This window comes from Lygodium microphyllum, chromosome 24 (genome assembly GCF_053477565.2).
Source record: "Lygodium microphyllum isolate KBCC chromosome 24, Lygodium_microphyllum_v1.1.10, whole genome shotgun sequence".
Lineage (NCBI taxonomy): Eukaryota > Viridiplantae > Streptophyta > Polypodiopsida > Schizaeales > Lygodiaceae > Lygodium > Lygodium microphyllum.
The window spans coordinates 100,094,758-100,119,289 of NC_141158.1; the positions used below are offsets into that span (position 1 = coordinate 100,094,758).

The 24,532-nt window shown below is 47.4% G+C and overlaps 1 protein-coding gene across 2 annotated transcripts in view; it reads right to left on the reverse strand.

Moving 5' to 3' along the window:
• LOC148015448 (uncharacterized) overlaps positions 1 to 24,532 on the reverse strand; it is a 43,807-nt gene that overhangs the window by 8,088 nt on the left and 11,187 nt on the right. For both annotated transcript variants that reach the window (XM_087665911.1, XM_087665910.1), the window contains one exon: positions 22,105 to 22,249. In XM_087665911.1, the coding sequence (XP_087522037.1) occupies positions 22,105 to 22,249 (145 nt within the window). The remainder of the gene's footprint in view (positions 1 to 22,104; positions 22,250 to 24,532) is intronic.

Consider the following 24,532-nt stretch of genomic DNA (forward strand, 5'->3'; position numbering starts at 1 on the left):
TCAAGAAGAGCTTGATTAGCACAGGGCAGCTAGATAATGGTGGTTTTTATACCACCTTTGGTGATGGAAAATGGAAGATCTGTAAGGGATCTAAAGTGATTACTAGAGGTTGTAAAAGTGATACTTTGTATCCTCTCTATGTATCTAGTGGGAGTAATCATATTGTTACCGTGACCGAACAGCCAAGTGTTTCTTTGTGGGATGGCCGGTTGGGACACATGAGTCAAACAGGAATGAAAGTGCTTTCTCATTTGGATTACTTGCCTTGTCTTCGTTATGCTGATTTTGAGCATTGTGATCATTGTATTTATGGTAAACATGCACAGACGTCTCATAAAAAGTCTCTTTTGCTGAAATCTTCTCCTCTAGAGTTAGTACATTCGGAGGTATGTCAAATGCCAGGATTATCTTTAGGGGGAAAGAAATTTTTTGTCACCTTTGTCGATGATGCTACACGGAAGGTATGGGTTTATCCTATTCGTAGCAAGGATGAAATGCTTGACAAGTTTAAAAATTTCTTGGCATTTGTTGAAAATCAAACTAATAAGACACTCAAGTGTCTTCACTCTGATAATGGTGGGGAATATATGTCCAAGGCCTTTCACACATTTTGTGACAGCAAAGGGATAAAAAGGGAGCTCATTGCCCCTCATAGTCCATGCCAAAATGGAGTTACAGATCGTATGAATCGGACCATCCAAGATAAGGTCTGTACGATGCTGTCTCATGCTGCATTACCCCATGGTTTTTGAGCAAAGGGCTATTATGACAGCCGTACACTTGATTAATCGGTCACCAAACAGGTCTTTTTTTTTTGGGTTTGGGGGGGGGGGGGGAGTTCCCCAAGAAGCATGGTCAAGCACACCACCTTCATATGCTCACCTGAAAGTGTTTGGTTGCGAGGCTTTTGTGCACATTCGTAAAGAAAAACGCAGCAAACTTGAGCCAAAGTCCTGTAAATGCATTTTCCTAGGATATGGTGACGAGGGTGAAATGGGGTATAGATTATGGGATCTCGAGAAAAGGAAAACAGTACGCAACAATGATGTTATCTTCCGGGAAGATCGCATGCATAAACAGCCCGAAAAGACTAAGGAGGTCCATAGGGTTATATTCCGAGAAGAAATACCTTTTGGACAACAAAATGTGCCCGCTGTACAGCAGCAAATACCTGTTGTAAATGAACCTATAAATGCAGAAAATCATGCTGGAAATTATCAGCCAGCTATTGCCCATTATAATGAGCCATTATATGTGCAGGAACAGCCAAGGCAACAAGCTGTTAATGCTGATTTGCAGGCTGAAATGCCAGGACAGCAAGCTGAAAATGCTCAACAGCCAGCAAACTATGATCATTGGGTTAGGAGATTGTCTAGGGCTACTAGACAACCTAATAGATTCATTCCTGGTGCAAATAATGTGGCTGATTATGTCATGTTGACAAACTATGGTGAACCGTCTTGCTTCAAGGAAGCAATGAACAGATAGGACAGCAAGAAATGGTATAAAGCCATGTTGTCACAGATGGAATCTCTTGAGAAAAATGGCACTTGGGACTTGATGCAATTGCCTAAAGGGCAGAAAACACTTCCATGCAAATGGGTTTACAAGATGAAGGTCACTTTTGGTTCCTCACCAAAGTACGAAGCAAGATTAGTTGCAAAGAGGTACAAGCAGGAACATGGAATTGACTTTGATGAGATTTTCTCTCCTGTAGTCAAGATGACTACATTGAGAACCATTTTGGGCTTGGTTGCAGCTGAAGATATGGAGCTCATACAGATGGATGTAAAGACTGCATTCTTACATGGTGATTTGCATGAAGACATATATATATAGCAACCTCAAGGGTTTGTTGAAAAAGGGAAAGAAAAAATGGTATATAAACTCAAAAGGAGTTTGTATGGGCTGAAACAAGCACTAAGAGAATGGTATCATAAATTTGATACATTTATGCAATCTCAAGGTTTCTATAGAAGTCAAGTAGATCACTGCTTGTACACTAAGAAGGCTGCAGATGGCAACCTGATTATCTTGGTTCTGTATGTTGATGACATGCTAATTGCTGGCAGGGATAGTTATGCTTTGGACTCACTGAAGCAAAGTCTTCATGGCAGCTTTGACATGAAGGATCTTGGTGATGCAAATCACATTCTTGGCATGCGAATACTCAAAGATAGGTCAAAAGGATTGCTCTATCTATCTCAACAGAAATTTATCTCCAAGGTTTTGCAGCATTTCAATATGGAGGGGGGAAAAACAATTGGGGTTCCATTGCCTCCATATGTGAAACTCAGTGCAAAGGACAACCCTACATCTGATGATGAGAAGGCTAAAATGGCCAAGATACCATATGCTTCAGCTGTTGGCAGTTTGATGTATGCTATGGTTGCTACACGTCCTAACATTGCCTTTGCAGTGGGAGTGGTTAGCAAATACATGGCAAACCCTGGTAAAAAGCATTGGAAAGCAGTGAAAGGTATTGTGAGTTACCTCAAAGGCACAAAGGAGTTGTGCATCTGCTTTGGAAAGCAGAAGGCATCTGTTGTTGGCTTTACGGATGCAGACTATGCTGGTCATGCGGATTGCAAAAAGTCCACTTCTAGGTATGTATTTACTTTCACATGAGGAGCAATCTCTTGGATCTCCAAGCTACAAAAGTGTGTTGCATTGTCTACTACAGACGCAGAGTATGTGGCTGCCACTGAGGCATGCAAGGAGGCTTCATGGCTTTCATGTCTCGTAGAAGAGCTTGGCATTACAAAGTTACATGTTCTCCATTGTGATAGTTAGAGTGCTATCATGCTAGCACGGATTCCCGTCTTTCATGCAAAGACGAAGCACATACAGGTGAAATACCACTTCATTAGAGATGTACTTGACAACAAGAGCATTGAGCTTATCAAAGAACATACAGATGATAATCCTGCAGACCTTCTCACAAAGGGTCTTCCACTAGAGCGATTTGCTCATTGCCGACAGATGATGGGAGTTGGATAGATATATGTAATTCAGCTTTGTACATACCTAAACTTAGCCGATTCTTTTCTCCTCTTAAGGCACATTGCCTTTCGGTGGGAGGTTGTTGGGAATAAAGGCCCTCGTGCCTTTTAATGTGCTCGAATGTGAACACACCCTTAGCACTTGTACTTACACATATATATCTATCTAAAAACCTAAAGAAGTACACTCGTCATTGTACCCACAAATCGAGCACACTCTCTACTCTGCTCTCTCTCACTCTCTCTGTCTCTCCGCGCATAATGAACACCGACTGTCTCGATCTTCGTGCCTCCCGGTCACTACAGTCGAGTCAATGCACGCGTTACTTCCTAAGTTTCACTCACAATTATAGCACTTTTCCCTGGCATCTGATTGTTGGAGTCATCATCTTGACCACTATGCGGTACTAGATTGTACCTATTACATTAATGTCAATTATGAGTTGCATGAGTTTTCTATTAAGCAAGGGGATCATCTAAGAGTGAAGTTGGCCAAATATAGGCAATTACTCGCCGAGTTCACCATTACTAGCTCATTGTAGTCATACGACAATCAAGTCACATGTTTCTTAAATGAGTTGTCTCCTGAATACTACTATTTTAATCAACACATCATTTCATTACCTGGACTGTTGACCTTGCATGAGTTTAAATATCAGTTATTGTGGAATGCAAGGGTGCATGATCAAGTCCACAAAAAGACCTCTTCTCCATTCTCACTTTCAGAGGGGGCTCTCCTCTTTGAAGGGAAAACCTAGAGGTAGCAAGAATTCTCAAGACAAGAAGGCAATCCAAAACAAGGCTGAGACCCCTTCCTTATGCGGAACTAATGATACCAAAGAAACTAGACCCATTTGGCAGCAGCTCCCTAAAAAGAATAGGTCTTGAGCAAACTGCCAGCGCTTAACCCATGTAGACGAGGAGTGTCATTCTAGGGCTTAGGGTCTTTTAGCTAAGAAACCATAACATACCCCAACTACATCCCTAAACAACTAAGAGGAAATGCTCCTCCAACTACTACACTAACTACTCTTGCTCTTTCCGGTGCACAATCAACTTAGTCATGCAGCACTAGATAACGGATCCACCAAGATAGGAAACTCCTGCCCGTCGCGTCGCGTCTGCTATCCCACCCCCCCCCCCCCCCGCCTCATCCCTCGCACCAGCCTGCCTGCCCCCTCACGTCCACCAACCATCGTACTTGATCCCTCCTGTCTACCAACCATCGCCTACTCCCTTCCGTCAACCTCATCTGCTCCTACCCGTCGCCATCATTTGCTTCCCCTCGCCCGCCCCACCTGCTCCTGGCCGCTATCATCTGCTTCCCCTCGCCCACCCCACCTGCTCTTGGCCGTCGCCATCATCTACTTCCCCTCGCCCGTCGCTTGCTCCTACCCTGCAGCATCCGCCCCACCTGCTCCTAGTCACCACCAGCTCACCTATTGCTTGCTGCAGGGCGCCCCACATGCTTCTAGCCGCCGCCAACCCTCCCGTCACCTGCTCCTATCCTGCAGCCCCCAGCCGCCGCCATCCCGCCTGTCGCCTACTCCTACCCTGCAACCCCCGACCTCGTCTAATAGACCCACCACCCACGCCTCCCCCCTTCCGTTGCTCCCCCCTTCGGTAGCACTACAGCGTGATAGATAGGTTCTAAGTAGGGACGCGCAATGGAAACCTCTGGTCAGACACTGACACATTCTGCAAGTGCCCCCTAGTCAAACACCTTGCGCATCATCCTCTCTGAGGAACAGCTCTTAGCAGTCCATGCCACAGAGCTGGAGTTGAAAGAAACAGCGATCTTTGGTCAGGTCGTTGGACACTCCCCATCGAGGGCCCAACTATGGGACTAGCTCCACTCCACACTATGCATCGGCATAGCGCAGATCGCGGAGGCAATCCTCATGGGCCAAGGGATCTTCATGGTTCGACTCACCTTTGCGGACACAGCTCATGAGTTAGTGGAGAGCTCGCTCTATGCCTCCATGAAGGGGGTTATTTACATGGTTCCCTGGTACAGCGGCTTTACAGTGGAAACATTTGCACTCCATAACAGATTTCTCAAACATCCAGTCACCTTACTTTTCCTCGGACTCGCGGTAGAGTACTGCCAGTTAGTGGAGAACTTTGGACGGCTCTTCGGCACAGTTCTTTCTGCCACCTTCGCAGATGCAATGAAAGCTGCAAGAGTCCCAAAGGTACGAGTGGCCATGAAAGACACAAAGAATATACCAAAGTTCCTAGAGATTGAGGCAAGAGGTCACTCCTTTAGGCAGCAGGTCATTGTGACTGAGCAACCACGCCAATGTCTGCGCTGCCACGACTTTGGGCATAAGACAGTAGACTACACGCGTTTCGGAGCCAAGGCGGCTCCGTCGACAAGCCTACAGGTGGACGCTAACACCTTCACACGGGTCCAGAACGACAAAGAGGGAGACGGCAAGGGGGGCCGCAGCCACCTTCTCAGTCACAGCCTCGGCAGCAGGAGGGAGCAGGAGGGCGAGCAACGCCCCCTCCGGCAGAGCACTCCGCAGCCCGCCCCACCCGGCAAGACCACAGTCCCCCACATCCACCACCCGCACCACTGACTACCTCACCTGAGATCCCACAGCCCCCAAACCCACCCCCCCACCTCCCATGGATCCCCCACCGACCCTGGCCCATAGCCCCCCCCCTTCCAAGGCCACTAGCTCTCCCCCATACCCACCACGTACCTCCGACCACCCCACCATCCTTCGATCTTCTTCCCACCCACCACCGCCCCTAACTTGCACCCAGTATAAATAATCCCCCCCAGACCCACCCCTCCTCCACCCATAGGAGGTGATGAGCCACACACGCCTACATCCTCCTCGCACCAGCAGTCTTGCCCTCCCCCCACACAACCAACAACTCATCTGCCCCTACCGCTCGTCACACGTTCCTGAGACAGGCGCAGCTGTTACCACAGGAGTTCTTCTGTAGTGACCTATGGTCCTACCCGAGAGTTGTGAAGCGCGAAGAGTTCCCACTACCTCTAGAGGTGAGAATCTTCGTGGTTCATGAGTCAAGGAGGAGCAATGTCCACCTACTAGCACCACTGGATGGACAAAACTACGCCTTTTTCCTTCAGTCCTCTCACTCAGGGGATTGAACAATGACACATATAGAGGAGGAGGTGAAGAGTCAGGTAGCGAACCACATCTCCCAGTGGATGGGAGAAGGACTAGCACTGTTTGCACAGCAGTGGCCAGGTTGCATAATGGACATTAACTAGTAGACTGGTGCCAAGGTCCCACACTTGAGCATTATCTTTCGAGCCCCTCCACAGTGGAGAGCTCCGATGGATGTGATCGAGTGGCCCCTGGCATAGGCGGCCCGTTTCTACCAGTGTACAGAGTCACAACTCTCAACATGGCTAATAGATGCATTGGTAGTACCACCTAGAGCATCTATCACCTCTATGGTCCGCCCAAGGGCCACCATGGGGGACTGGAGTTCGCCATCCAAGCCGGCCCCATAGTTCTTCCTCCTCATTAGCAACTTCCACACCGAACAGATGCCTGTTCGGTCAGTCACAGGTTTCCCCATGAGCTTACACCTTGCATCCTGGAATGTGAATAGTCTCCACTACAGTGGGGCACGTGGTTCTAGGAAGTTGATTGTTCAGCAGGAGTTGCAGCCGGCCCTTGCGGAACAGATAGGCATCCTACTTTTGCAATAGCACAAGCTGACCCCCACCCAGGCCCATCGGGTAGGAAAGGTTCTCCCAGGCAGGTCACACACCTACTCAGAGTACGCCATCGGTGCCCACGGCAGGAGTGGAGACATATACACCTCTATTGGCTTGAGCCATACCGCCTGCGTATGGGATCATGGGGCGATCATGGCAGAAAGAAAGGTTCTATGGGTCAGGTTGGATATTGGAGACTCGTGCCTCCGAGTCCTCAATGTCTATGTCCCCCACTGAGGTCAGGGCATGCAGTAGATTCTGGGTGGAGATTGCAGCAGGACTCCCAAAAGGTGGACCCCTGGATTGTTGGAGGAGACTTCAACAACCTAGAGGCCTTAGAGGACCAGTAGGGTAGAGGCAAAAACTACCAGGGCATGGCTGGGGAGGAGCAGGAGGCATGGGAAGTCTTCCTACTGGCAGTAGGAGCTTGCGATGCTTAGAGAGACCCAGCTTTCCAGAGGAGGGAAAGGTCTTTGGACTTCCCGTGGGGATATAGGCGGCTAGGTGGAGTCTTGCTAGAGCGGTTGGACAAGTTCTATGCGGGAGAGTGGAGATGCTCTCACAGTAGCTAGATAGGGCAGATGGCTAGCACCACTCTCCGGCCCTCCTGACACTTGATCCCCCAGCATCTTCCCTAGGTACACGATCCTGTCGGATCCCTAACTCGATCTACAGGAGAGAGGAGGTGATGAGACAGATTGAGCTGATTTGGACTAGGGAGTGGAGCAGGAAGGATCGGATCGTAGAGGAGGTCACAGAGGTCCTAGTCAAGTTGAGCAATATCTGCCAGGAGGCAGCCCTACAAGCTAGGCAACAGTGTTGGCAGGAGGAGAGAGCACTCCGGCAGGACCTAGCAACCACGCAAAGATTATCACAGGAGACACCAAGGGATCCCATCCTCCACGCACAGGAGGTACACGCATGAGCAACCATTGCTGGCCTTGAGGATAGGCGTTCGAAGTTCTCATTCCGCACCTCAGCAACCTTCTGGGCGAGGAAGGGGAACATGATATGCAAGGAGTTCTTTCAGGCACACCAGCCCCACACCTCAGGAGAGCAGATGCGTAGCCTTCAGGATCAATATGGGAGGATTCGCTCTAGCCCAGACGAGGCGATGGAGATTGCCACCGACTACTACAAATTACTTTTCCAACAGGAGACAGCCTTAGCTAGAGGACAACATTGCAAACAGCAGGTCTGGGATCACATCCCGTCCCTCGTCACAGAGGAGATGGGGCGCTCTGTCCTAGCCCCCTTCACAGAGAAGGAATTGGAGGAGGCTTTCCACACACAGGATGGGCAGAAATGCCCAGGAGAGGATGGCCTCTCTAAGGCCTTCTTCACTACCTTCTAGGAGGTAGAGAAGGACCCCTTACTACTAGCTTTCCAGGAGATTTCCAGTTCAGGTCAGATGCCAAGGAGTTTATCGGCAAGTCTTATCAGTCTCCTCTCCAAAGGGAGAGACTGGTTGGAGCTATCCCAATGGAGACTGATCACCCTGTTGCCAGTTGCCTATAAGAAACTCGCAAAGATGATTGGTAGGCGACTCTGCCCCGTGCTTCCAGACATCATTCATGACACACAGACAGGCTTTGTCCAAGATAGGAGCATCCTAGACAATGTCTTTACCTTCTTTGAGGCAACAAAGTGGGCCCAGCACAGTGGACAGGGATTGATTGTACTACTCCTGGATTTTGAGAAAGTCTATGACAGGGTGGACTAGGACTTCTTGGAGGGCACCATAGAGAGGTTGGGCTTCCCCCAAGCATGGATCCATGGGGTCTTTGCACGCTACAGATCGGCTACCAACAAGGTTCTCATAGGTGGCAAGAGAGGGGAGGAGTTTCGACTGGAGAGATCGGTACGGCAAGGCTGCCCACTGGCCCCGTATCTATTCCTCCTCTTTGTAGAGGCAATGTCTCACTTTCTCAAATCACAAGTGAGTGGGTTACACAGCCTCCGACTTCCAGTGAGAGAGGAGACAAAGCTGTTAGACTCAGAGTACGCAGATGATACAACACTTTACATAGAGGAAAATGAGTTGATACTAGAGAGAGTGAGACTAGCTCTCGAGGTGTTCTGTACTACAGCAGAAGCGAAAATCAATTGCCGGAAGTCAATTGGTTTCCTTACAGACCCGAACTCTAGTTCGGAGTGGGCCGTCCACTTGGGATTCAGATGGGTGTGCAAAGGGCAGACCGTCCGCTACCTAAGGTTCTAGGTGGAATCAACATCACCCCCGCCCAACAGTTTCTCCCAGTCCTCGACTCCATTTAGAGGAAGCTGACCTATTGGAGTATTGCTCGCCTCTCCCTAGCGGGCCAAACCCTAGTGGTCAACCAGGTCCTCCTAGCAACGGCTTGGTACATCGCCTCATGTTGGTGCTTCTCCTCATCTTGTGTTGCTCAGCTTCGCCGCCTAGTGCGGACTTTCCTCTGGATCGGGTCGGACGATTCCAAGGACTCTCGAGCCAAGGTGGCGTGGGCGACCATCATCCGCCATTGGTCAGAGGGAGTGCTTGGGATCATTGACCCAGAGTATCATAGTATGGCCCTTTTGGGCAAGCTTGTAGTCTGCGGTCTCACACACCAGGAGGGCAGACCTGGAAGGTCCTACTGCAGAAGGGTCTCCAAGAGTACAGGCCAAGGCTTGGCGGAGTTTAGAGACCGTCCTTGAGATGGATCTTCACAACGGCCCAAATCACGCCCCCCCAGATCCCCCTTCCTACTACGTAGCTTACTTTGTGTGTGGCAGGCCCTCCATAAGGCCCTAATTCAGAGCCCCCTAGGTTGCCAGGAGGAGATAGACCGTCAGCTGGTGATTTGGAAACCCCAAGTCAAAGATCAGGAGGGGGTACACATCGGCGAGCTCCCCCACATCCAATAGGCTGGTTGGAAGGCCGGCCCAGCTCACACCATCAAGACCTGGAGGGAGGTATACAGGTTGGTGGACAAGGAGGTGTTGCAGCGGGCATCAGGTTGCCAAAGAGAAGTCAAGTTGAGGAAAAGGGATATTGATGCAGCAATACCTCAAGAGTGGCTTGGGCCCCCGATACGAGAGCCGGTAGAGCTCGGGGAGGTATGAGCCGCTAAGTTCTCACCGACAAGTATCCTGCTACAGGTGGCAGGTAGAGTGGGCAGCGCCCCGCAGGGGACTTTCTTCACCATCCAGGAGGGGGGGCATGGCCCTTGACAGAGGGCAGCAAGATGAGGGGATAGCTATCCTTTTATGGAGGAGGATTCGGATGGTGGGCCTTCAGGGGAAGACATGGCAACTAGACCCCTATGTTTTCTTGGTGGAGCTTCGGGAGTGGCACCTCTAGATTTGGGAGGGTAGACCACTTGATGAGCTGAAGTGGATCCAAGAGAGTGGCTATGGCCGGCCACTGCGGGTTGCCAAGAAGCCACCAAGATTCCTGGAGTACACAGCCAAGATTGGCAAACACGTGCTGATGTAGGAGGACATGGAATGGGTGCCGTCGCGTAGCAGGTACTGGGCGGAGCATAGCATCACGGATGCTTTCCGACGGACTTTCTGGCGCCGTGCCTATGGGACAGCTGGAAGCCGAGGAGGGTATCATATGTCGTATGGCTGGTGGCACATGAAGGCTTGGCGGTAGGGAGTTGGTTAGCCTAGATACACAAGGATGGAGGATGTAAACATTGCACATAGCAGTTTCTGGAAACTCCAAAGCACTGTCTCTAGTCGTGTGAGGTGGCGCAGCTAGTGTGGAGAGGAGCATGCTGCATCCTCCACTGCATTGTACCCAGTCTTGGATGTATCTCATGGGGACCTTTCTGCTGGCAAGCAGTCAGCCAGGGTCACCATCTTCTATATGAGGCTAGAATGCAAGACACGATCTTCCTTATTGAGGCTAGGTCGCCGCAGTAGCTAGCTTGGAGGCTCTACCCATCTGCCAGAGGTACTGGAGCCCACACCAAACCGCTCTGAGGTGTGGGAGATCATAGGGAGTCTCACTGGATGGCATATCTAGAAGATGTGGTGTCAAGAGGTTTTTGGAGAAAATGAACTTTCTGTACAGGCGACTTTGGCAGAGCTCTGGACCTCCATCATCCACTCCCTTCGCGACCGATGGGACTAGGTGCAGGGCGAGTCTCGAGCTCATCAGGAGCTCCGTCTTCACTTCATGTGCACTTGGGGCTGTCAGGACTTGTTCTTCATGATGCAGACAGGCAGCCCCAAATGGCGATACACCCCCTCCATGGCTTCTTGCCCCCATCCCCCCTAGACCGCCCTGAGAGGCCTGTATATTTGATATTTCTGTGACTCTATATCAGCTCCAGCTAGTCTGTTGAGTAGGAGCACTTCTTTGTATTCAAGGATTTTTCTGAAGTAATATAATTAGCCACACTTTATTTGCCAAAAAAAAGTCATGTACCACTAGCTCCCAGCCTTATACAAATCTTCAAGATTTGGATGATTGGACTACTAACCCCACCACCTTAGATTTTTCACTACAAGAACTTCTAGCCGCCACTCCAATGTCTCCTGCTACACCCCCTCCTAAGACCACTTTCCCACCTTGCCATAAGTTTCATTGGCAAAGACACGTTGATGGACGTGTGCAATGGTGGCCACACACTTAGGCTAGCATCTTCTACATCCCTTAGGGTACTCTAGGCTAGTCTAGCATTACTTAGAACTCTTAGTTCCTTAGGCTAACGAGTCATGCCCATAAGGTAATCTATCCTTAGGCTACTTTAGCAATAGGATTCGGCGTTCGCTTTATTTGTCTTCCACTACATTCACACTTCTTTATTTTTGTTCTTCATTCAACTTTCCTTTTGTTTTGTTCAGCATCAAACCATCTCCCTATGAAATGTCAAAAGATGACGTACCAGCGAGAGTAGGGTTTGCAGGGAGGAACACGGAGTGAACTCAGCAAACATGGAGAAGAGAAGAGAAGAGAGAAGAAACTCTGATGAATGAAATGAAGATCTGAATAATGGAGTGAATGTGGTACAAGGGAACAAGGGTACCATAGCACAAAGAAGATGATGAAGATAGCCACAAACCACGAAGCAATGTCTTCCTAAAGGGGTGTGAGGGCAGTGGAGAGGCTGGAGAGAAGAGGTGACAGACTGAATGAATCAACCATGAGAAATGAATGAGAGAGTGGCCTATAAAAATAGGCACAATCGGTCTAGGATGGTGCCCCTTTTTGGGGCTGCAAACCCTAAACGTAGAATGCAAAAACGCAAACTGTGGGTGAAGGGTTTCTCAACACCCCCTCTCAGGCCCAAAAAGGGAAACAAGAGAAGAGTGAGGTGGAGATGCAATGCTACATGTTGAAAAATGCTCATGTAGAAGATGCCACTTGGACAATGTCCCTCGTGAGGAGATTATTCACTTGCCCAAGCGCCCTAGTACACAGATGATGAAATCATGCAATGCATAGGAGGAATGTTGAACTTTGTGTGGTGCTAAGAACCATAAGGATATACCCATACTCAATCTCAGGAGTTGGCTCCATGCTGACCAAGTAACCAAGGCAAGAAGAAGAGGAGGAAGAAGATGTAGAGGATCCCTAAGATCCAAGATTTTCACCTGAAAGGTAACCTGCAGTAAAGAATAGTAGACAGAGTGAACTGGAAAATCCGAAACTCAACCTCGGGAGAGAAGCCACTAGCTCCATGCATCCATGCAAGAAGGAATGCGAAGGCCTCGTTTGCTTAGTCTGAGCCCCACCCTTCACCCTCGCCTACTGAGGTTCGAGAGGCCACCTCTTGGAGTTCTTCACCACCCTAAATACCTTCTTTGGCATGACCGGCGGCACTTCCTTCATCCTCGAACATTTTGGAGTCCGTGATCCATGAGTTTTTTGGATTTCCTATCTACCTCAGAGGGGGATTCAGAGGGGGCTGATCTTTCTTTGCCCTTCGAGGGGTTATCTACATCTACTATGACTTTAGAGGGGGCACCTATTTCTCCAGTTTCAAAGGGGATCCCCACCCACCGCTCAATCCTTCGCACACCTTGGCGGAGGCCTTTACCTTCTTCTTCTACCCTTGGATGGGGTGGCCTGCTTCCAGCGGTCATCGAAGCCAAAGAAGAGGAAGGAGTCGAGCAGCCACCATCTCTCGAAGGAGCGGACTGACGAGGAGACGATATCAAACAATCACTGTCGCTCAATGGAGCGGATTACAGAACTGCAAGCCGTGGTAGCCACTCTACCCGAAAATAGGTGGGAGAAGATTGCCCCACTAGCATTGCGATGATCTCCAAGAGGTCATAGCGCCAATCAACCCTCCATGTGCTCGAAAGGACTTAGTACGCATTAGATGCGTCTTATTGCCTTGAGCATAGTACTCTGATAGCCAATGCAGAACGATCTCTGTGACCCAGAAAGGAGAGGTGGCACAAGGAGTGCCTAGTGAAAGACGCATATACTCCGAGGGGATAGGGAGCAAAGGTCGAAGTCGGCAAGCATCGCTGGGAGGTCTGGTGATGCCACAATAGAAGCACCCAATAGTCTGGTCATCTATTGATAAAGAAGCCATGGGTACCAATGTGTCTTGCTGAAGAAGAAAGAGGTGGAAGAGGTCAGCCACAAACCACAAACCACAATGTCCGCCTCAAGGGGTGTGAGGGTAGTGTGAAGCACGAACCGCAATGTCCGCCGCAAGGGATGGGAGGGCAGTGGAAGGGCTTGAAGTGAGCTGCCAGTGGGAGGAGGATGCGACCAACAGTAAGAGGTTGCAACCAGTAGAAAAACGTAGGTGAGGAGAGAGAATGACTAAAAATGCAGGTGAGGAGAGAGAGAGACTAAAAACGCAGGAAAAACGCAGTCAGCATGCTAAAATCAGCTCCAAACAGTGTGTGATAGGCTGGAAATAGGCGCCAAACTGTTGTAGACAGCAATGGCCAGCTTGGACCACGATGTCCTCCGCGTCTGAGGTGTGGGCAGCAAGCTGCAATACCTAAAATCTGCAAAAACGAGATTGTTTTTTTAATGGAGAGTGATCAGCAATAGTCACTTTGCGGTAAACAGCTGCAAACTGTAGGTGGAAGGTTGGAAATAGGCGCCAGACTGTAGATGACAGCAAGGGACAGCTGAGACTGCGATGTCCTCCGCGAAAGAGGTGTGGGCAGCAAGCTGGAAACACCTGAAACCTACAAAAACGAGATTCTGATGCAGCAGAAGAAGAAGAGAAGTGGATGCCGAACCTGGCACCAATCTTTGCCGTCATTGGAGTGGAGGATCTTTGTCGCTATTTGAGCAAGTATACCCATCCACTCATGGTGTCGATGACGAGGAAAAATAGGTGATGAGGAATCCATGTGATAAAGGAAGATGGTGGTGTGGTAACAACAGCCGTCGGTGGCAACAGCTTAGGATCCGCTCAAGTGGTGCTCTGCACAATGATGCAAAGTATACTACATGCTGAAGAACTTGCCCAAGCGCCCTAGTACAAAGATGATGAAATCATGCGATGCAAAGGGTAAGGTACAACAGGGGGAAGGAACCGATGTCGGAGACAAAGTGCTGAAGCCTGTAGAATACCAAGAAGGGTAGGGACCCCCTCTCAACCTGGATGTAGATGCCAAAGAAGAAAGAGGAGCCTTATATCGGTCTTCATATGGTGCCAAGAACCATAAGAAATGAAAGAAAATGAAGTGGGTAAAGTAGATGAAGCACCCCGCTAGAAGAGCAAGGGAGAAGTCACCGCCATGATAGCATCAAGAGAGACGCTGCACGATCCGCCTCGGGAGGGGAAACCGCCATGCTAAAAGAAGAGCAAGCACTCCTGGGATGATAAAACCATGAAAGGAACAGTGCGCATCCCCACGTCTCTATCCCAAGTAGGATCAAAGCAATCTATAAGTTAGCCCTACACTAAAAAACAAAACCCTGCAAAAGAGATGAGAATCTGCAAACACAAAGGTTAGTGGTGAGATGCTCCAAAGCAAAACATAACAGAAAGAAAATCTAAAATAAATGCAATGAATATATATGTGTGTGAGTAAATGCAGCGGAAGACAAAAGAATGGAAAAGCTAAGGACAATGAATCCTATGGGCCCGACTCTAAGAGTGCGGAAAATGAATGCTAGACTGGCCTAGGATATCCAAAAGGACCTAGAGACATGCGAGGCTAAGAAGATAACCACCATCGTGTACGTCCAATAGCAAGGCTCTGCCAAGGAAATGCCTGACAAGGTGGAGGAAGGTGAGATGGATGCATAAAGTGCAACGGGATCAAAACCTGCAGACCAATCAGCCAGTCCCTCAGGGATAGTAAAAGAGATGGGTTGTTGAGACTGTACTCAAGCCACATGTCCAGCAACAACAATGGATGCTAAAGGAGCAAATGAAGCAGGAGCATAAGGCATAGCCCCACTGGACTGTGTAGTCACAACGGTCTGCTGAGGCTTTTTAGGTCAAAGACCTTGGGCCTTGGAGCAACACTCCTCATCCACATGGCCTGCTCTCTAGCTGTGTGTGCAAAACTGGTTTTTCTTAGGAAGTTACTACCAGATAGGTCTAGATTCTTTGGTTCCATCTAAGGAGAGGAGTCACCCTTTGATTGGCTTGCCTTCACATCTTGCGAGTTCTTGCCACTGGTGGTTTTCCCTCCCCAAGAAGAGGCAACTAAACCCCTCTACTCTGAATGAGGTTGTGATGAGGATTTCTTGTGGACTTGATCATGCAGCCTCACATAACAAGAGAACTGGCACTCAAACTCGTAGAAGGCTGGCAATCGAGGTTGGGAGATGATGTGTTGAATGAAATTGAAGTACTTTTTGGACAACTTATTCAAGAAGAATGTAACCTGATCGTCATCTGGCTTTGGAGAGCCAGTAGTAGCGAACTCGGCAAGTAACCACCTATATTTAGCCAACTTGACTTTCAAATCATTCCCTTCCTTAATAGAGAACTCTTGAAGCTCAAAGTCAAGATTGATGCGCCGAGTACGATCACGATCCGCATAGCGGTCGAGAAGGTGACTCCAACGCTTTGACACGAGCGCAAAGTGCTGCAATTGAGAGTGAAACTCAACAAGCAATCCTTGCATCAGCTCAACATTGGCTGTGGCATTGTGGGCTCTCCATTGACAGATGCAGTCAAGGTAAGCGAGTCAAGAGTCTGGCATAGACTCTAGACCAATGACAAGGTCCCAAAGACCCTGAGACTCAAGCACTTGTTGCATGAAATTAGACCAAGTGGTGAAATTTGACCCGTTAAAACGTGTCTTATCCATGAAGAAATTCTTGGCCGTTGTAACAGGAGTGGTAGTGCTCGGAGATGATAGTGTGAAAAAGTGTAGTGTGGGTAGGATGGGGGAGTGGAGTACACTTGGGAAGGGGCCCCAGAGTGCCCACCAGGCATGTGGGTAGTATGCAAGGTGGATCCATAAGTAGGGATGGGCCGACTAGGCATGGGCATGGTAGGCGCATAAGGAACCCAAGGAGGTGGGATGGGAACACGGGGAGAAAAAGATAGGAATCTCTACGTAGGTGTAACCCAAAGAGAGTGTGAAGACGCACCGTAAGCTAAGGATGGAAACCCCTGCGTTTGAGTAGTCATGTGTGATGTGAAGCTGGGGATAGTGAGGGGGATGCCCATCACAGTTGACTCAAGAGTTATGGGTGTGCTTCTTTGCTGAAAGGTGAGAGGCACTATGTTAAAGGGTGGCATTCCCCCTAACAAAGTACCATGGTGCAAAGAGGTAGAGAATGGGGTGGAGAAGGAAAAGGTGGTAGGAGAGAGATGGAAGATCCAACCCCTAGGGTGTGTGATGCAGATGTGGAGTGTAATCCAAGGTTTTGGAAAGATGATGAGAGGTGATCAAGTTGTGATATAGCACAGGGTGGGATGGGAGGGAAGTGAGAAGTGTGTGTGATATGCTCAAATGAAATAGAAGCTGTAGATGTACCTGAATTCCGTCTGCTTCGTGAGCCCCCTCTATTGAAGTTCACATACGCAAAGCCATCCGGATCTTGTATCTCAAAAGAAGAAACATGCAAGGGTTTTGATTCATGCAACACAAAAGAATTGTACAAACCTGACATTGGACGTGGCTGAGATGATGGAGATGGATTGCCAGACATTCCAAATGTCATATGTCCTCCATGATCGAAGCGGTGGCCAGCCTCACCAACCGGTCCGAATATGGTAGCAAAACTGGTAGGAGGGGTGTAAACATCACCGTACTTGTTGCGATAGTACTCCTCAAAGTCCACCTCTGTCATGTTAGTGAAATCTGGAATGGGAGTAGAAGAAGAAAGTGAAGGTGAAAGTGGAGCGTCATCCTCCTCACCGAGTCCATAAAACCATCTCAGGGCCTCCAATGATGGAGAAGCCTGATAAGACACCATAGGAACTAGAGAAGAAGATGTCTCAGACATTATGATTTGGTTAGGAGTCGTATTGTGTGTCTTACACAAAGACTAGCTCTCCACAATATCCGCAAGAGACTCTTTACAAGAGCACTGGCTCTGATACCATGTGAAGAGATGGATTGCCAAACATTCCAAATGCCATATGTCCTCCATGATCGGAGAGGTCGCCAACCTCACCAACCGGTCCGAATGTGGTAGTAAAACTGGTAGGAGAGGTGTAAACATCACCATACTTGTTGCGATAGTACTCCTCAAAGTCCACCTTTGTCATGTTAGTGAACTCTGGAATGGGAGTAGAAGAAGAAGGTGAAGGTGAAAGTGGAGTGTCATCCTCCTCACCGAGTTCATAAAGCCGTCTCAAGGCCCCCAATGATGGAGAAGCCTGATAAGACACCATAGGAACTGGAGAAGAAGATGTCTCGAACATTATGATTTGGTTACGAGTCCTATTGTGTGCCTCGCACAAAGACTAGCTCTCCACAATATCCGCAAGATACTCTTTACAAGAGCACCGGCTCTGATACGATGTGAAGAAAACTGCTAGGGTTTGCACTAAGGACACACAGAGTGTATGACCACGATAGAAATACAAAGAGACAAACGTAGACACAGAGAGCAAAACTCCAATCCTAAACGCAAAACTAAAAACTCAAACACAGAAACTCAAACACAAACAGAAGAAGGGAGAGAGAGAACACAACTCTGAAGTGAATGAATGTTGTAAATGAATGTAAGAGTGTACAGTGTGCTCAAGGGCAGAGCAATGTCAGAGTGTGATGTCCATCGAAGACGGATCGCAAGTCTGTGACCACCAGTCGGAGCTGTAGGAGTGTTGAATAGTGAATGGCAGCAGGCTGGTCACCAAAACACAGCAATCTGAAGGCTGAAAACTGGTAAATGCAGCAATGTACCACCTATCGGAAGCTAGAAACTGTGCATAGGTGCTGTAAACAGCAGGGCGACAGCAGGAGGAGGTGTGTCGGAGAGTGACAGGGCCTGCAATGCTGAAAACGCAGGCAGGCTGACCCTGGCAATGATGGACGGCAGACTGTGGGACAGTCTGGAGCAATCGCCAGCAGCTAAGAGCCGTTGCCTACAGCAATGGACAGGCTGAAGATAATGTGGCTGCAGTCAATGATGGCTGGACAACAGATGGAGGCGGCCTGTAGGCTCGAAACTGGGCATCAATAGCAACAGAGGGTGTGTGGGCTGGTGTAACCTGCAAACAAGGATGAGGGCTGAATGGGGGCAGCCTGTCTATTGATAGATGTAGAAGGGTAGGGTGCCCCAAAAATTAGGGTTTTTGGGAGGCCATTGAAATTCTCTCGGATCACTCCCCTTTTTAGGGTTTTTCATTAATTAAGTGTGTTTTGGGGCTGTTTAAGAGGCTAATCAACAAGTAATGCATGTTTTAGCTCAACACAGATTTGGCTTTTTTCCCCTTCCCTTGTTGCCCTTTCTGAGAATGAGTAACAAGAGCCCCCTCTGAAGAGGAATTCATATGAAATTGATCGAACAACCGTGCGTAACGCAACAACTGGCACTCAAATTCATAGAATGTAGGCATGGTAGGCTTTGAAACTATACCTTTCACAAAATCGAAATATTAGTTTATTTTGGAACAATATGACCTGATCGTCAGAGGACTTGGGAGTCCCCATACTGGAGAATTCAGTGAGAAGACGCCAATACTCAGCCAACTTGACTTTCAAGTCATCCCGGTCAGTGATTTTGAAAAGCTAGAGCTCATGGTCAAGATTGATATAACAAGTCCTCTCCCGAGCCGCATAAAGGTCAGTCAAGTGTGCCCCATGAAGGCCAATAATTAGGCTGAACAAATACAATAAAATAAGCAGGTCAGCCAGCCTTAAACGTGGCCAGAAATATAGGTCGGAAGATTCTAATAGCACACATCATATATGGTACATGCATCCATGTGTACTCACTTGAACACACAAACACACACATACTTATCCATCCACACTCACATGATAAAGATAAGACATCTGACAAATATATGATGTCATTTGCATATACTATTCCATTCCCCCGTCCTTGTACCATCCCCCGTCCTCAACCCCATCCCTATCCCCACCCCCCATCCCATGTCACTATGTCACAAGCAAACCCATCATTGTCTACTTGACACTCTAACCCATGCCTATGGTTACAACCATTATCTAACCAACATGAATCACTTTCATTCTCATGTGAGGCCTGTTAGCATGGCAAACACGATTCATGAGCAATGGGTGTTGTAACTGCATAAACAAGAGAAGATCTTGATAACAAAACCAAATATTTAGTTCATACCTCACAAAAAGTGGTGGTTGATATTTGGACTTGGATTTAGTTGCTTGAGAAGACAGATTGGCAATGTTGACAACACAAGCAACACCACTAGTTTGCCAGAAGTGGTGTAGCAATGGAAGCGTAAACATGTGCTGAAATAAACTGCTAAACACAAGACAAAAGAAAAGAAAGAGAGAACACAATACAAATGAGAACTCAGATGTATGCTCGGGAAATGGAATCCATATACCAAGACATGAGACAGTACAGAAGCAATGTGAGTCACCGGCTGTGGAGGCACCGACACCTGCTCCCTCTCCCCAAAAACTGTCAAGTGATAAATGAATATGTGGAGGAGGAGCCAGACAATATATAGGACAAATAAATGCCTAAAATATATGACTGGTCGGCCAGCATTTAATGCTGGCCGACTGGCTGCAAATAACGCCCAGACCTCAATAAAAAATGGCAAATAAAATGCCTAAAATGTCTATGTGCCCAACCTGCTGTACCACAAGTACAGACTCAACCATGAGCTGACTAATCTGCTAACATAGTTTGCCATTAGTGAAGCATACCGAGTTTTTTAGGAAGAACAACAGAGATAAAGTGATCTAGAGAAGACAGAAGTATCCATTGTGACCTGAAAGAGAATACGGCAATGATTCAGGGTCATGGGCAGCGAGCATGATTAGGCTTTTGGCAACAAGATCATGAGCAACAGCAGACCTATGCTCATATACTAGTGAGACGGCATGAAGAGAGAGAGAAAGAGATAAAAAGAAAGAAAGTTGTATATATGTCCTGTGGAGGCACACTCTAACCTAAAGGACAAAATAAAGTACACTAATAGTTGTTTGTATATTCCACTTTAGGTGCCAAGAAGGCATAATCAACCAGAAATTAAAAGAAAAATAAAAGGAAGGTCAACCTATCATTATAAGATAGGGGTATAATATGTCAAAAGGTCCACCTAAACATTTTCAAATGGTCACATCCCTTCTGCCTTGGGTATCCAGAACTCTGCGATGACGGCTCCATTGCATCTATAGGCCACCCATTTTCCCTATCCTTAGCCTTCATGTACTTTAGCCATTTCTTGCTTCCTATTCTTGAGCTGGGCCAGTGTGAACCCATCTACCATCCATATCTTAGTTCCTTGCAAGGATCTAGTTTGCTTCATTACTTCTATTTTTTCTTGCATGGTTGTGTATCTTAGGCCAAGTTGTTTTCCTTTGATCATGATTGAAGGATTCCCAATGTTAATAAAAGGGATGGTTCTACACACCTTTTTTTGTATGATTTTGTGTTCAAAAAAAATGATATCTCAATCTCTTCATCTTCCAAGACTTCGACCTTCTCCCATCAATCATCCAAGTCTCCTACCCTGATTTCCTTGGCAACCTAAGTTTCAACCTATCTTTCTTCGATCTATGTTATGACTTCCTTTACTAGAATCTCTTTCTAAGCTTCAGATTGTTGTACACCATGGATGGTCTCATCTTTGCAATTCTTACATTTTCTTTCTTGTTCCCTTCAGCTCCTCCTTAAATGTTTTGTTCTCTCGTTACAGCTACTGGACCTATCCAGTATGTATTGCTCCTAGGGGGAGGGAATTGTTGTTGATTCGATGGTGGCAAGGCCAGTACCTCAAAAAAAAACTTGGTTTGGATGACATCTCTGCATGTAGATGGGGATGTAGATGGGACTGCAGTGCTGTTATTATTGCATTGTCCTGGCCACCTGAGGGACAGCCCCTTGCCCTCGGGTGACAGGGACTACTTCACACTAAGATAACAGGTGTCAGCCAGGGCAGGGCCGAACATCTGAGGGACAGGCCCTTGCCCTCAGGTGGCAGGGACTACTTCACCCTAAGGTAACAGGTGTCAGCCAGGGCAGAGCAGAACAGGTGGCGGAGCTGAGAAGAGAAACTGAAAAGAACACGATGGCAGGGTAGAACAGTAACAGGTGTCAGCCAGGGCAGAACCAAACAATGGCAGAGCTGAGAAGAGAAGCTGAAAACAAGACGGTGGCAGGGTAGAACAGCAAGGGCAGACAGGGCAGGGGTGGGGAAGAAAAGGTCGGGGCAGGTAAGGCAAGGGCGGGGTATGGCAAGTCAAGGCAGGTGGGTAAGACAGGGTTAGGGTAGAGCAGGTCGGGACGGGCAAGGCAGGGGTGGAGCAGGTAGGGCGGTGGGGCAGTGGTTAAGGCAGGGTTGGGTGTGTAGGGTGGGACAGGGTATGGTAGGCAGGTTAGGGCAGGGCAGAGAGAGAGAAAGAAAGAAAGAAAGATGTATTTACATCTCCAAGAAGCCAGAATGGCCTATGAGACAAAGAAATGAGTTCTGATAATGTTGTGGGTGCCACCCGGGTCATGGACGAGGCCTCATGAATCGTACCTCTGCGTAACTCCGTGGCTCTATCTATAGTAACCCAACAGAGAGAGACACACACAAACACACTCTATGTGTGCATGCACGTGTGTATTCTCCAATCAAGAGTATCACATTGCTTCATTCTTGCCCACCTTTACATAGGCCCAAAATACATTGGTACTTTTTCCAGATCTATCTAAATGATCCACCAAATATGTCCTTGAGAAAAAAAAATACATAAGGAATCGATGAAGCACTTCCTTGAGACACTTTCCACCTTATACTTAACTACACAAACTTTAGGTTCAGCCAAAAACTAAACACCACTAAGAAACTTCTTGAACTCATGTATGGAGTAACTTACTTGTAGTCTGCAGACACAACCAGTCTTCCTTTGTGATTTTGCCCTTGTTCCTGAATAATGTTTTTCCTCTGCGGCCTTGTCAGTGGCAAATGCACCAAATCCCGCCGCATTTGCATCGACTGCACCAAGCTGCAACTAATATCTCCTACAAGAAAACTTAATAGAATCAGCCAGTAGTAGCTTGACAAGAGAGAGTGTTTACTTGCTTACATGACATTGGAGGAAATGCAACTACATTCAGTTTTAAAAAAGCTTCGTGTGTGTGCATAGCTGACATAGGTACAGTGAGGGAAGAGACACAGAGAGTGGAAGGTAAAGGAGTTGTAAGCTTGAGGGCCTGAAATTTCAGTTGCGCTAGTTGAAAAATGCGAGCACACACCTCCCCCCCAAACAACCCCTCCAAAGAAAAAACAAAGACATACATGAGTGCCTCGCTTGCAGTGACTAAATCTCCTCAATTTGAGGACTGATTGAGACACATAAATATAAGACAAATGCATGGGAAACTGACTCGCCCAACCACAACAATAAGCATCGGTGACTGACTAACACACACTGGTTGAGAGAAAGTATGTAAGTATTTAGTCGGAACTATGTACTGCCTAGAAAACCCCCTAAAGAATAACAATGACAAGTTCTCTAGAAAAACTTCCAGAAATTGCCACATCAAAGGTGCACTTTCACTCTGCCCCACTTAAAGCTTTGATCCTGCCCAGCTGCAACACTTCTAGAGAATCACTCTCCTGCACTACTGGCACTAGAACTGGGACTACTGAGCTAAAAACTGGAACAGTGCAGTAAAGTTGAAAACATCCTTGCACCACCCCCCCCAAAAAAAAACCAAAAGAAGTGGTACTGAACCTAGATCTTGCACTGCACTAATACTGGTACTAGCTGCCTTGCTCCAAAAAGAAGGCAAGGCACTCATGGGAATCCATGAGATCTGCGCCTGCCAGCTAAGAACAACTGGATAGCCACTAGCTCAAACTGCAGGTAAGCAGTTTTGTGGTCCTCAGTACTGAACTGGAACAGTGCATTAAAGTTGAAAACATCCTTGCACCACCCCCCCCCCCCCCCCAAAAAAAACAAACCAAAAGAAGTGGTACTGAACCTAGATCTTGCACTGCACTAATACTGGTACTAGCTGTCTTGCTCCAAAAAGAAGGTAAGGCACTCATGGGAATCTATGAGATCTACGCCTGCCAGCTAAGAACAACTGGATAGCCACTAGCTCAAACTGCAGGTAAGCAGTTTTGTGGTCCTCAGTACTGAATCCAAGGCAAAGTCATAACATCAAGAGAGCGGAGCTAGGGGAAGGTCAAGAGGCACAACCTTCTTGCCTTTAGGAAGTTGCTGATGAAGTCTGTATGATCCTGCTAATGTGCTGATGGTGAACTCTATGAGCTAAAGGAATCATATGCTTGGTGTGAGTGTGTGTGTGTTGGTTGAGGGACTACCCTGCATGATCCCTGGTCATAAAACACCAAAATGTCAATCGATCAAGGCAGAGCAAGAATCACATCTAAATTACAAAGGGAGAAAATTCAGGCCATTACTGGCTATACTCTGTGTCAATCTCTAGGATCTCCTAATAAATTTGACTTTTGCTCTCATGGAGAGGTCACAAAACACACCCTTAATATTCATCTCCTGTTGCGCACAACATAGTTGCATAGAATGTGTTTCGAACCTCTAGGAAACGTATGAGACATTTTCATTTTACAAAGCTTGCTTCTACCACAGTCTAGCAAAAGAACCTCTTTTAAAGACATGTCTACTTTCATATTTCCAGTTGTACATTTGACATTTTTCAAAAAATGTGCCAGTTTTGTCATTAAATGTCATTATTTTGTCATTTGGATGTAAATAGTAAGATGATAATTGGGTTTGTAAATCACAGTTGATGAATAGGGTATTTTTATGATGCATGAACCTTAGTCATGTTCCTCAATTCAAGTTCAAATATTTAAGGTCTTCTAAGTTCTTATCTAAAAGTTCACACTATCTATGCTTTATTGCTAGTCATGCGAATGCTTCGTACAATGCTCATCATGAGGAAAATGCAGCCAGTATATCATTTTTGGCAGCAATGTGAAAGCTCCAAGTATCTGTGTGGTCTAGAGAACAAGGGCTAGAACCTAGTGGAGATTTCAAGGCAAGTGAAGTTAGAGGTAAAGTTTTCATGTGCTATGTAGTGAAATTTCAAGATTATTTCACCTATGGAATGATGCAAATGGATAAAGGGTGACCTGCCACATCATCCTCAATGTTGCACTTTACATTAATGTATTTCAATTAGAGCAAAGGCTCCAAAGTATCGCCCAATGCTCAAGGGGAAGGTTGCACATCCACTCCCCTAGTGATGGACAACTCGGTAATGTAGTGGATCTTAGACGTATTGGGTTGGCATCCAAGGTAATGCATACTG